This window comes from Sturnus vulgaris, chromosome 10 (genome assembly GCF_052056855.1).
Source record: "Sturnus vulgaris isolate bStuVul1 chromosome 10, bStuVul1.hap1, whole genome shotgun sequence".
NCBI classification, from domain to species: Eukaryota; Metazoa; Chordata; class Aves; order Passeriformes; family Sturnidae; genus Sturnus; species Sturnus vulgaris.
The window spans coordinates 4,364,982-4,377,017 of record NC_142252.1 but is presented as its reverse complement, the minus strand read 5'-3'; the positions used below and the strand labels follow the sequence as shown (position 1 = coordinate 4,377,017).

Below are 12,036 nucleotides of genomic sequence, written 5' to 3'. Positions count from 1 at the left end.
ATTGGGGTGGTTGAACTCCAGTTGGCACCTGAACACCACCCAGCCACTCACCCCCATCCTGTGGGAGGGGTAAAAGTGAGACATCTCCTGGGTTGATATAAAAACACTTCAGTAAATCAAATAATAATAATAAATTGTAATGAAAAGGAAATTAATGAAGACAGAGAACTAAAAGCCCAGACAGATAAGTAATGCAACATAAACATTTCTTTATCATCAGCCCAAATATAAAACCCAGTCCCATCCCAGCTATGATGAAGGAACTGAACTCTACCCCTGCCCAAACCCCCACAGTAAATTCAGAGACACCATTGAGAAAAAGTCTTTTCATGAAAAAGAATTTGACATTTGACATATTTCTATAGCATGACTATTTATAACAAGGGAGGAAAGCCCTCAGAGCAGGGTGGTGGTACCAGCTGTGGCACAGCTGGAGCTCCACATCCCCCTGAGCCAGCACAGGGAATGGCACAGGGTACCCCTGGCTGCCTCCCCCCTGCACTGCTGCTGTTGCCCCCCAGTATTTGTTTGCAGAGGTGGCTCTTGCCTGGAGAGGAGCCTGGGGCTGGGCTTGGGGCAAAAGCCTCCTGTCTTGGGTTGCAATGCAGGATGTGACCAGGGGTGTGTATTCTTCACCAGCTGTTAAACCAGGTGTTGCAGTGTTCTTTATCTTTTCCACAACCCATCCTTCCTCCAGGAGATCTCTCCTGTTAATGGCCATTGATCCCAGAGCATGGCTGATAAAATTCCATCATCCCATTGGGAGATGCTCCACCCAGGGGGAGGAGCCGAGCATTTCCTACCCAGATCAAATCTGAGATTTGGAACATCAGAGCAGCCTTTTCCCACTGGATTCCAGAGGAAAACCAGACCCTTCCTCATCATCACTGGAGCTTTGGAGGAAAACTGCACCTTCTCCAGGAGCCCTGCTCCAGCTGAACCACATCTGTCACTGCAGGAGGATGCAGCCACCATGGAATGGGACTGCACCAACACCCTGAGTGACTGACGGGGTGTCAGGTTGGATTCTGACTCTGTCAGTGCTTTGGGCTTGTTCTCTGTAATATTGTATTTCTATTTTAATTTTTCCTAGAAAAGAACTATTATTTCTATTCCCATATCTTTGCCTGAGAGCCCCTTAATTTCAAAATTATAATAATTTGTAGGGAGGGGGTTTATATTTTCCATTTCAAAGAGAGGCTCCTGCCTTTCTTAGCAGACACCTGTCTTTCAAACCAGGAAACCTCCCCACCCAACCAAAACAGAATTTTAAAAATAGCACTAAAAATGAGAGAACCCCCAGTGTGGGGACAGTAACACACCTCTGTGCGATGTGGCCATGCTGGATGGTGGCAGGACCCAGCCCATGGGTCGATGCTCCAGGATGCAGCACTGGGGTGGTGGGGGGAGCTGAGCTGGGCTCTAGGAGATGAGGCAGCTCCTTCTCCTCTTGCCCCGGTGGCGCGTGGGGCCGCGGCCCCGGCGGGGAGCAGCAGCTGTCAGGGGGATGTTCTGGAGCACATCGTGCAGTGTGAACATGCTGAAGGAGATCTGCTCATAAGGAGACCTCATCCCGTTCTCGTAGAGGCAGGCGAAGGCGATGGCTGTGCCACCGGCCACCGGCGCGTCCCTGTAGGGCAGCTCCAGATAAGCCAGGTCTGAGTAAGCGCTCGGGCCCTCGTAGATGACCCAGGGCTCTGTCCAGCTCTCTGCATCCCTGGGGAAGGTGCTCAGGTGAACCCCCATGTTGACCCGAGACATGGAGCTGGTGGGGTGGGAGTAGAGGATCCAGGTTGGTGCTTGGAAGAAAGGAGTAGAGCTGGGGGTTGCTGCAGAGTGCCCCTGGCCCAAGGTGACACTGTGGGCATCACCGTGGTGCCCTGGGGTAGGACAATCCTCACTGGGCTCATGGAGGTTGCCAGTGGGCAGCTCAGCACCTCCTGCCTGTCGGGTGGGCAGGTGTCCAAGCCCCCGGAGCGCTCCAGGGAGCAGCGGGAGAGCTGAGCCCTGGAGGGGCATCCCGGTGTCCCGGGAGGCTGTGGGGACATACACCAATGGTGCTGGGAAGCCAATGACACTGCCGTGACAGCCATGGGGGGGCTCCACCAGCCGCTGGACCAGCTGCCCCCCGTGGAAAACGGCCCCATCATCCGTGCTGAGTGCCTGCACTCTGAAGCCCAAGGGGCTACGGGCGTTGCAGTAGAGGACGTTGGATCCATCCTCCTCATCCACTGAGACCAGCTGGCACTCGCCCGTCTGCAGGTTGGGGATGAACTCCCCGAAGCGCCAGGCACGGCCGTGGTCGTCGCTGTAGAAGGCGAAGGAGTGCGGGGTGGTCTTGCAGAGCTGCCCAAAGCACTCCTTGCAGTCGATGTGGTAACTGTAGGCAGGCACCAGCAGCCGGCCAGAACGCAGCTGGATCCCGTGGCCAGGGCCCAGCGCGAACGTCGCCCAGTCTGGGGAGTGGACATGGGATGGGGTGAAGGTGGGATGGGGTAAAGAGTGACCACCATGGTGTCCTGCCATCTCAATGTGGAAGGCTTCCTCAGTCAAGCCAAGCCTAGTAGTGGGGTGGGAGGGCAACAGAGCCCAGTGCTGCCTAGTTGTCCTCTCACATGCTCCTGCCCATGACTTTGAGGTCTCTCCATCTTCTCCCCACCCCCAGTAACTGATATGGATACTCCCTGAATCCTTTCTCCCCTCTGCTTGAGGTCCTCTCCCACCTTTTTGGAAGCTTGTGGGATTCCTATGTCAAAGGCACCCCCAGCGATGCCATTGGTGGCTTCAGGAGGCCAAAACCCAGGGCCACCCCCTTGCTGGCTGCTCTCCCCTCTCCTCACCCCCCTCCAGTTAAGTACCTTTGATGGTCGCACCAATGACCTGCTGTGTCAGGTCTGTGGCTGTACTCCAGCTCAGGCCCTGGTCAGCACTGGTGACACAGCAGAGGCGGGTGACATTTTGGCCAGTGACAATCTGGTAGGCTTCAGGTGTCCTGCCCAGCACCGTGATGAAGAAGAGGAAGAGGGTGCCTGTGAACTCATCGTAGAGTGGGCAGGGGTTCATTGACCGATGGTGCTGCAGCGTTGCTGTCTCCAGCACACGCATGTCTTCCCACTGCCCAGGGAGGAGGAGGAGGAGGAGAGGACAGACAGGAGTAAGGACCATCCCAGAGCAGCTGTGGCTACCCCAGCCCTGAAGTGTTCCCGGCTGGCTTGGACAGGGCTTGGAGCAACCTGGGATAGCAGAAGGTGCTAATGAGACCCCTTTGAGGTCCCTTCCAACCAAAACCCACCCATGACCCTGTGATTCACCCCACCCACGCCAGCCTCCCCTCCCCGCGTGGCTGTCTCCAGGAGCTTGGCTGTAGCACACCCAAGCGAAGAGGCCAGCCCCCAGTCTGTCCCCAGCCCCCAGCCTGTCCCCACGCTGGGGCACCCCTGTCCCACCTCCACGTAGCTGCCGTAGATGGTGCCGCGGCGCAGCACCAGCAGGTTGGCGTGGGCATCGTCGGCGCTGAGCCGCTCCTCGGCGAAGGCCAGCAGCTTGGCCACGCAGGGCAGGTAGAGCAGGGCGGGCACACGATACGTGACACCGTTGGATTCCTTCTCAAAGAGCACGGTCCGGGCCGGGAAGTGCCGGGAGCCCATGGCAGCTGCAGCAGAAGGATGTGGTGGGCTGATGAAGCTGGGGGGACCGGCTGCTGAGCATGGGAAGGGCACGGGGTTGTCCTTGGAAAGGTTTGGGGTTTAACTTGGGTGTGGGTAACCCCCCGGGAGAGGAGGCTGAGGGGCAGGGCTGTGGGGGAGAGAGGCTGAGTGTGAGCTGGCAAGTCATCACAGCTCAGAAGTAGGTCAGGGCATAGGGGATCAGCGAGGAGGCTGACCTGGGGACCCCAAAATAAAATGAAATAAAATTGACCTTTAAGATGCTTATCTGGGAAATGAAGGCAAAGAGCAGGGTGAGACCTGCAGCTCTAAGCTCCCTTCCAGGAGGCATTGGGAGGGCAGAGCCCACAGACGAGACCTCCGAAGCAGCCCAGGCTCATGGTGACAGGGTCAGGAAGTGTTCTGTGCCTCTGGTGCCCCCAGTGCAGTGGAGCCAGCTGGCCCCTTGTTCCCCCTCCTCTGCGGAGGGAACCTGAGGTGACAGTGGGGTCCCCAGCCAGGCTGTCCCTGTGGCAGCGGCTAAGAGCTGTTCCCAAATGCCTTTCCTTCAGGGACAGGTTAGCCGTCCCCAGCTTACATGTCCCTGCATTTCCCTGGAGATTCTCACCACAGGGGATGGCATCCGCTCCAGGCTCAGCTGGAGCAGTCACAAGCAACTCTCACCTGTGGTTTTAACAGGATTCCACACCCCCCGGAGAAAGCCAAGGCACTCACCGGGTGCTGCTCAGCTGGAGTGTCCCCTCTGTCCCTTGGCCCCACCACGGAGTAACGCCGGCTTTCCGCAGAGCTGTCGCCTCACTGCTTGGTCGCCACCCCCTCCCCTGGCGGGGTCCCCCCTCCGATGGGTCACGGGGCTCCCACGGCGGTGCCCGCGAAGAATCCCTGAGTCAGCAGTGGCGCTGGTGCGGCGCCCGTGGCACAAAGGCGCCGTGACGAGCCCGGATACAGCCGGGGGCCCCGCGGCTGCCGAGCCACCTTGCTCGGACCTCCGGGAGGGGAAGCAAGGGGATCCATGGGGTGGGAATTGCATCTCCTGCCTTAGTTTCCCTCCTCCTGCAGGCTGGGAGAGGCTAGACTTGCCCGTCCAGGGGCTCCAGCCCATGTTCACCACAGTCCACCCCACCGTGAGCTCCCCAGCCTGGGAGCTGTGGTCCAGAGAGTCCCAGCCCTCCCAGGACCCCCAACCTTCCATGGACCCCCAGCCGTCCCAGCCTTTCCAGGATCCTCAGCCTTCCCAGGACCCCAGCCCTTGCAGGACCCCCAGCCCTATCCGAACCCCCAGCACCACAGAATCCACAAACTTCCCAGGAATCCCAGCCCTCCCAGGATGCCCAGACTTCCCAGGACCTCCACCTGCACAGAGATCAGCTACTAAGAAACTATTTTTATGCCCATCTTCCAGTATTCCATCTCTGTGATCAGTTTAGATAAAATGGCTTGAAAAAATTCATGTGACAAATCACGGATCAGAAGCTCTAAGGGGAAAACTGAGGTGGAGGCTGCAGAACTGAAGGGGAAGGGTCCCTGGGATGGCCCAGGGTGACCACGTGTGGCTCCAGCAGCTCCTCCTGGCTGCTACAAAAGCCTCCCAAGCCTCGGGTTAATTTTAGTGAGAGTTCCTGTAACACGGACCGTGTAAAAGGTTGTTAATCTGGGTTGTTCCTGCTGGACACCTGGGCTGGTTAACCCCTGCCTCAGCTGCTAAACACAGCTGAGGAAAATGCTGGCTCTGCTTCTCAGCCCTCTCCCCCTGAGAGCATCACTCCTGCTTCTCAGCTGGAACTGCTGCCCCACAGCTTCATCCCCAAGGCAACACTGCCAGCCAAATGACCTCAGATCCATCCTCTCCATCCTGCCCAGCTGCTGCAGCAGTGCCAACAAGGTTTGTGAGGATGGCAGCACCAAGCCCAATGGATTTGGTGTCACTGCTTGTCACTTGTTCCCAACACATCTGTCAGTGCCAACTTACAGTGACAAAACTCCAGTGTTTTAAAGCTGAGCCAGCATCTCATTTTGCCTGTGCTGGTCAGGGCAGCAGCAGGAACCTGGATGCACCAGTGTGCCCAAAGCTGTGCCTCATTCCATCCCCTCCTAATCTGTGCTGGAGAGTTTGGCCAACACAGCAAGGGGAGCCCCAAAAACACGTCTGCTGATAAACGGCTTCGGGGATGCTGTACCCAAAGGAACGTCCATGCCCAGGGACCCTTGCCTGAGAGCAAGGGACAAAACCACAAAGCCTCCTCCCAGGGAAGCACTGACCTCTCCCACATGAGACAGAGACCTGGTGACACATGTGAGAGGCACAGCTTACATGCCACCGGGCAAGGCAGCCAGCCTGCCTGGCTTCGGGTAGCATGCCTGGGACTCCCATGCCAAAGGCAGCTCCAGCAGCGTGTGGTGGGTAGTCCTCACTGAGTGTGGATGCTGCTGGATGGGACACCCACCATCTCTCCTGCTTCTTCGAGCATTGTGTCCCCTTGTCACACTCCCCACACTTCCCTCCCCTAAACTCTGCAAAAATCAGGACTTGCTCCAGTGAACTGTAACCAGACCGACACAATGATGGATATCAAGCAAAACCAAATGAAGGCAAATGATCACGCTCGTGATTAATGATTAAGAGGCTGGAATGTCTTAGCCAGCTGCAGCCAGCCTGACTCTCTCCAGCTGGGAGCAGGCAGGTGGGATCACCCAGGATCTGGTCAATGCAAAGCCTTTGGCTCAAGGTCCCCAAAAAGAGACCAACCACCAACTTGGTGACCCTAAACAAAACCCCACTGCCTCCCCCTCATGCACAAGAGTCCTGTGGGTTAGTTACAAGTCAGACAAGTGGTAGGAAGCCCCAGTGGGTTGCCACATGTCCTAGTTGGACACTGGGAGCTGGACACTCCTCTCCTGGAGGTCGGTCCACAGCAATGGCAATCCCACATCTTTCCTCTTCTTGTGTGGGTGTTGGACAGCGTAAAGGTAGGATGTGTACTGGAGCTCTGGTATGACCATTTTCTGGCAGGTTCTCAAAGTCCTGTTGTCCAAATCTTGTTTGAGGTTGTAACCCAGGATATTTGCAGCCCCTGACTGGAAAGGCAGGAGAGCTTTATTCCTGATGTCATCCTTCCTCACTGCCTCCTGCTCTGAGAGACAAGTCTCCATGAGCTCCTTCTGTCTGCTCTGCAGGTGATCCACCTCCTTTTCCAGCACCTCAAGCCCTATGGTCTCCTCAATTCTTCTCCAGAAGCTTTGGTTGAAGTGCAGATAGAGCTTCCAGTCCAGTGAGCACCATGCTTTTATCTGCTCCTCACTTTCTGGAGTCAACGTCTGGACAGTGTCCTGGCTTCTGGAATTGAGCTTGAAGTAAATCACATCATCCAGATCCCAGCACAAAGTGTGCTTCAAGAGGATCATGGACTCATCAAAGTAGTCTGCTATCAAGATGAGGTGGAAGTTCTGCTCAATCTCCTCCAGGACGGCCTGGGTGTAATTTGTGTCATCCTCTGCGTTGTTATCGTAGCCAAAGTCAAACCACATGATATTCCTGGCATAGATGTTTTCCCTGTAATCTGCTGGGTGGTAATACTTTGTGGGTGATGCCAGGAACTCATTCACATTCTTGGAGCTCCTGAAGGCAGGCACATTGTTCTTGTAGTAGATGTAGGAAGACTCCAGCAGAGGAATGGGGTTCCTCAGGATGGAGAAGTAGAAGGTGTTGGCTGCCATCACCCTCTTTACCTATTTGTGGGAGAAAGAAGAAGTTAGTCCTGTCCCAACCAAGTTTCTCCTCAGGTGTCATGGCTCTTTCTTACCTCCAAGGGGTTAAACCGCAGGTGGTTGCACATGATGTTGTAATTTTGGCCTATGGTTTCAAAACCCTCCACAAAGTGGGCCACGAAAGTCTTTGGGTATCCCAGGTGGAAGAGCTGGGCAGCAGGGAGGGCGACAGTGAGGTTGTACCTCTCTGCGAACCTGAACATGATGTTGAGCACAGTGCTGCTGGCAGTCTTGTGGGTTTTGAGGAACATGACGTTTGTCTTGGCATGGCACGGTGTGGGAAAGATCAGCAGCTCCTCGTGGCTCTTTGAGATTCTGCAGGAAGGTGACAGATGGGGCAAAGAGACTCTCTGGTGCTGCACCCCATCTCGGAGACCTGGCAAAGCCAAACCCAGGTGCTCCTCTGACACCACACCTGCAGCTGGTCCAAAGCTGCATCCAAATCAGCCCCAACCCTCCAGTGTAGATGTTTTTCCTCTCAAGTTTTCCTCCTCTCCAGATTCTCACTTAGCAAAGATTTCAGCTCAATCCCCTTTTCTCACACAGCTGGTTTTGTCCCAAAGAGGCTGTGCTTCAGCTAATTCAATTCCTCCCCCAAACATGGATCCAGGACCTCGTTTTGGGTCTTAGCCCAAGCCTCATGATAAATAAATCAGGTATCAGAGGTAATGTCCCAGCTGCTCCAGGCACAGGAAACTGCAACCTTGCTTCTGCCTCACTTACCTGTAATTCTTATTCTTCACATGGAAGTATCCTGAGAGGCAGGTAAGTCCCAGGCAGAGGCTGAAAATGATGAGATACCTGCCATGCCTGGGAAAAAAGAAGAGTTTCGGTGGACTTTTATCCAATAATCCTTCTCTGAACCACCACACTTCACACCCTGCCCTCAGGAGCTTTAATGACTGTGAGCACAGTTTTATATCTCAGTTTTGGTAGCCACCATTGGACCCCGAGGTATGTCAGCAGCTCTGGCATCAGCAGCAAGACAGTGAGAAATTGCACTTTCACCATTACTCCCCTTATTTCGGCCTTTGGCAAGACACAGTGTGCTTCAGGCAGAGCCTAAGCTCTTCCCACAGCCTCCTGCTCTGCTTGGCTGCCTTCTGTTTTGCTTTTCTTTCGGTTTTCTGGGGCTTTAGAGCTTATTCACTATTCAAACTCCTGGATTATTCACCAGAAAACGAGCCCTTTGTAGGGGTATAAAGACTTCCCTGGTGAGAAACCTGAGCAGCTCCTGTAATCACATCACTCTAGAAGATGGGGATTGGAAAAAACCCACTAAACTGAGGCTCTTTTGCAATACAAATGTGATTTTTCAAGACAGGAAATCAAATAACCCAACAGCAACTGTACTGGATTTATTACACCCCACTTTCAAATGGGGGGGGTGGATAATGATGAGGGAGGAGTCTTTTCCAGCATTAATTACACAACCACAATACATCAAGGTGCACATTGCAGGGGGTTGGAACAGGATGGCCTTTAAGGTTTCTTCCAACTCAAGCCATCCTGTGGTACCATGATCGTCATCACTGCCCTCCAGCTGGGACAGAGAAAGGATCTTCTGAAGGTTTGATGCCTTCCTAAAAGCAATTTTTCACCACCAAGTTTGATCTGACTTCTCTCATCCTAGAAGCTTTTTTAGCTCTGTGTGAATCTCATGTTTGCAGACATGCCCAAAATGAAGCAGGTTGGGCTTTAAACTGTTTTGAGAATAAATAATCCAAATTTACAGCATGGTATGGTCACATTTGTGGCTTCCACTCTCTAAAGGGAGCAAGTAAGCCTTCAAGCCTTCCTCCAAGAGCCCTTCCCAAAGCCAGGGAAGACCCTCAGCCATAGCTGGTACCAACCTCTGACAGGAATTTGCAGCACAGCTTCTGCACGAAGAGTTTCAAGACAGACCTGCAGGCCCAAGATTTCATCTGGATTTCCTAATTTTTTGGCCCCAGGCCTGTTAGGGTGATGGGAGTAGGAATTACCCTGTCCTTGGAGACGAGATGGGAGAAGAAAGGCAGAGAAGCCCAAGGACAGCGAGCAGGCTACACACAGCTCCCACGCCAATCTTCTTGGAAACTGAAGCTGCCATACCTGTGATGGTTTTCCAATATTTTTTTCCTGTCTGCTTGGAGGTCCTTCCTAAGCTGATATCCTCCTGCTGAACCTTTTCTGACGAGTTTAATGGGTGCAGTAACAGTCTATTTATTAATTTAGGTAGTGTCCCCAACATCTGAATGATGTTTTATAGGGCAAACAAATCACATACACCCAGAATCATCCTTAAGGCAGACCCAGATCACAGTATGCTCTAGAAGAACTATCAATCCATTCTACTGCAAGAAGACAAGCTCTGCAGACCTCTGCACCTTATCACCTCAAGGCACCCCACAATATCTTAATAGTTGTTTACTTAAATAAAGGATTGCACAGTGCCATTCTGCCTCCAAATATTCTGACACATTCAGGACACAGAGATCATCTCCAGCCTAACTGAACGCTCCCAGTTGACTCATTGTGCTTGGAAACAAAAGAGCTCTTGAAATGTTTCAGGTTTTTTACTGACAGAAAGCACGTAGGATTGTCACCTAGAGCACACACAGAGTTTTGAACATTGTGTGACTGCTCTCCGAGAAAACAGCACAGGGTCAGTGTGGGATTTGCTACCAGACCTTGCTTCTAGTACTCGTTCCAGAATAAGACATGACAACTGTTTAAAAGTCTGCTGAGAACGATTACATTTCAGGCTCTCTATGCTTCAAATGCATGTCATGGAAATTATGAGAATATCAAGAAGCATTTGGAAAATGCTCTCACACACTTGGTGTGGTATTTGGGGTTGTCCTTTGCAGGACCAGGAGTTGCACTTAACAATCCCTGTGAATCCCTTCCAGCTCAGAATATTCTGATTCTATGCCTGCAAACCTGCACTGGGGTTTCACCCCCACTTGGCCCCCACCACCCTGCCACATCTCCGTGGGAGCCTTAAGCTGTGTTCCCTCAGTGTCACACACCCCCCTTTGTCACAACACTGCAAGTCTCTGACCTGCACAGCGTCATGGAATTGTTTAGGCTACAAAAGACCTCTTAAGAATCTGGTGAAGCAAAGTTCAAGACAGAAAGCCCCAACTCGAATGTGGCGCTGAAGTTACCTGAACGAGCCTGGAAGACCTTTGAGAAGCACTTGGGAGCTGATTGCTACGACACAAAATTCTAAGAAGCCAAAAACCCCATGGATCACTTGGCAGGTCTGGTGCCAGAGGTTCCACTTGCCTTTCCAGTCTGTGCTATGCTATCTCCCTTCTGGGGAAGAACACATGGAAAACTACCTCTCTTAGAGGGGCAGCAATAGATGCTTTGAGGCTTGGGACCCCCTTCTTGTTCCTTTGGCTTAAGCCGAAAATAACAGACATCTGCATCAAACCAACAAGGTCGTTAACAATTAAAAGACCTGGAACACAGGCAAGAAATACTAATGGCAAAACGAATCCCTTCCCTGGAGCAAAATGTAACTAACTCTATAGGTTATTAACAACTTCCAGGGATTGCTTGAACCAGACCTTCCTGCAAAGCAAGTTTTAGTTCAGCACCCCAAGCACTCAGCTCCCTCTGCCCTTACCTTGGAGTGCACCCAGGCCTTTTCATGCTGCTGCGAACTGGGAAATATCTCCTTTGCAAATCGACTCCAGTGCCTGTTTGTCTCCTCTGGCTCTCAGTGACCACGTCTCTATTTCTAGCATCCCTTCACTGCTATAAATGGCTGGGATAGGTGAGGACAAAGGGAGTGGCTAGGTGCTTCCTGGAGTGGGTGGGAGTTAATTAATAAGCCATGAAAAGCGCTGGTACGGCAGGACATCAACACAGCTATTTGTTGCTGCCTCGGGACACAGCGCTGGCAGCAGCTTTGCCGGGAAGGAAAGGTTTAACTGCGGTTCCTTAGAGGTGATCGATCCCTTTCTCTCCTGGCTGCGGGAGGGAGGCGCCGGGGGCTCACAGTGGGATGCGGGCAGGGGGCTAGTGGAGGGCACTGGACCTTTGTCACCCTGCACATCATCACATCGCCACAAGCCATGCTCAGTGCCTGCTGTCCCTTTTATCTGCTTCTTGCTCGGTGAGTAAGGACAGGAATTCCCCACCAGACACATTTGGCAAAGGCAAAATAGGGACAACAGCAAAACAGGAATGGTGTTCGCCTACGGAAAATTCCTCTTAAAACATTTAGATTTCAAACTTTTTGGTAAAAATGCAATTATTGTAGCTGAAGGTTAAGAGCTTAACAGACTTGGTGGTATCCAGGCCTTGGGAGGGAGAAATCTTGCCCCTAAAGGGGCATTATTTTATGCTTTATCTCTGGTGTTAATAATAACTGTTACAATTTGTATTATGCAGGAATTTTAGATTTCACTGAGGCTGCTGTACATCAGCAATCCACAAACTGGGTTTGATGGTTGCAGTTTGCCCTGGGAGACCAGAATCTGTCCTGCAGGTCTGGAGGTGTGTGATATCGAGATGTAGCCAATGCTCTCCTCTTAAGGGCAACACAAAGTGTACCCACACCTCCCAGCCTGGGTTAAGGGGGATTCAGTTGTTACTTTGGTCTTTCATAGCC

At 52.8% G+C, this 12,036-nt stretch overlaps 2 protein-coding genes across 2 annotated transcripts; both read right to left on the bottom strand.

Annotated features, from left to right (window-relative positions):
• Positions 1 to 116: 116 nt before the first annotated feature.
• NEU4 (neuraminidase 4) lies at positions 117 to 4,560 on the bottom strand. Its single transcript, XM_014870497.2, has 4 exons — positions 4,380 to 4,560; positions 3,447 to 3,652; positions 2,859 to 3,114; positions 117 to 2,456 (listed from the first exon to the last, which is right to left on the bottom strand). Exons 2-4 carry the CDS (start codon positions 3,645 to 3,647, stop codon positions 1,423 to 1,425), a joined length of 1,491 nt encoding a protein of 496 aa, XP_014725983.1. The 5' UTR covers positions 3,648 to 3,652; positions 4,380 to 4,560; the 3' UTR covers positions 117 to 1,422.
• A 1,689-nt stretch (positions 4,561 to 6,249) lies between these two features.
• GAL3ST2 (galactose-3-O-sulfotransferase 2) lies at positions 6,250 to 8,288 on the bottom strand. The gene is made up of 3 exons (XM_014870496.2): positions 8,154 to 8,288; positions 7,466 to 7,745; positions 6,250 to 7,391 (listed from the first exon to the last, which is right to left on the bottom strand). The coding sequence occupies exons 2-3, from the start codon at positions 7,679 to 7,681 to the stop codon at positions 6,528 to 6,530; spliced, it is 1,080 nt and encodes a 359-aa protein (XP_014725982.2). The 5' UTR covers positions 7,682 to 7,745; positions 8,154 to 8,288; the 3' UTR covers positions 6,250 to 6,527.
• Between the last annotated feature and the right edge of the window lie 3,748 nt (positions 8,289 to 12,036).

Coding starts and splice junctions, on each gene's coding strand:
- GAL3ST2 (XM_014870496.2), bottom strand. CDS start 7,681: ATGTTCCTCAAAACCCACAAGACTGCCAGCAGCACTGTGCTCAACATC. Junction 7,392..7,465: donor TGCGGTTTAACCCCTTGGAG/GTAAGAAAGAGC, acceptor TCCCACAAATAG/GTAAAGAGGGTGATGGCAGC.
- NEU4 (XM_014870497.2), bottom strand. CDS start 3,647: ATGGGCTCCCGGCACTTCCCGGCCCGGACCGTGCTCTTTGAGAAGGAA. Junction 3,115..3,446: donor TCTACGGCAGCTACGTGGAG/GTGGGACAGGGG, acceptor CTCCCTGGGCAG/TGGGAAGACATGCGTGTGCT. Junction 2,457..2,858: donor CATTGGTGCGACCATCAAAG/GTACTTAACTGG, acceptor TCCACTCCCCAG/ACTGGGCGACGTTCGCGCTG.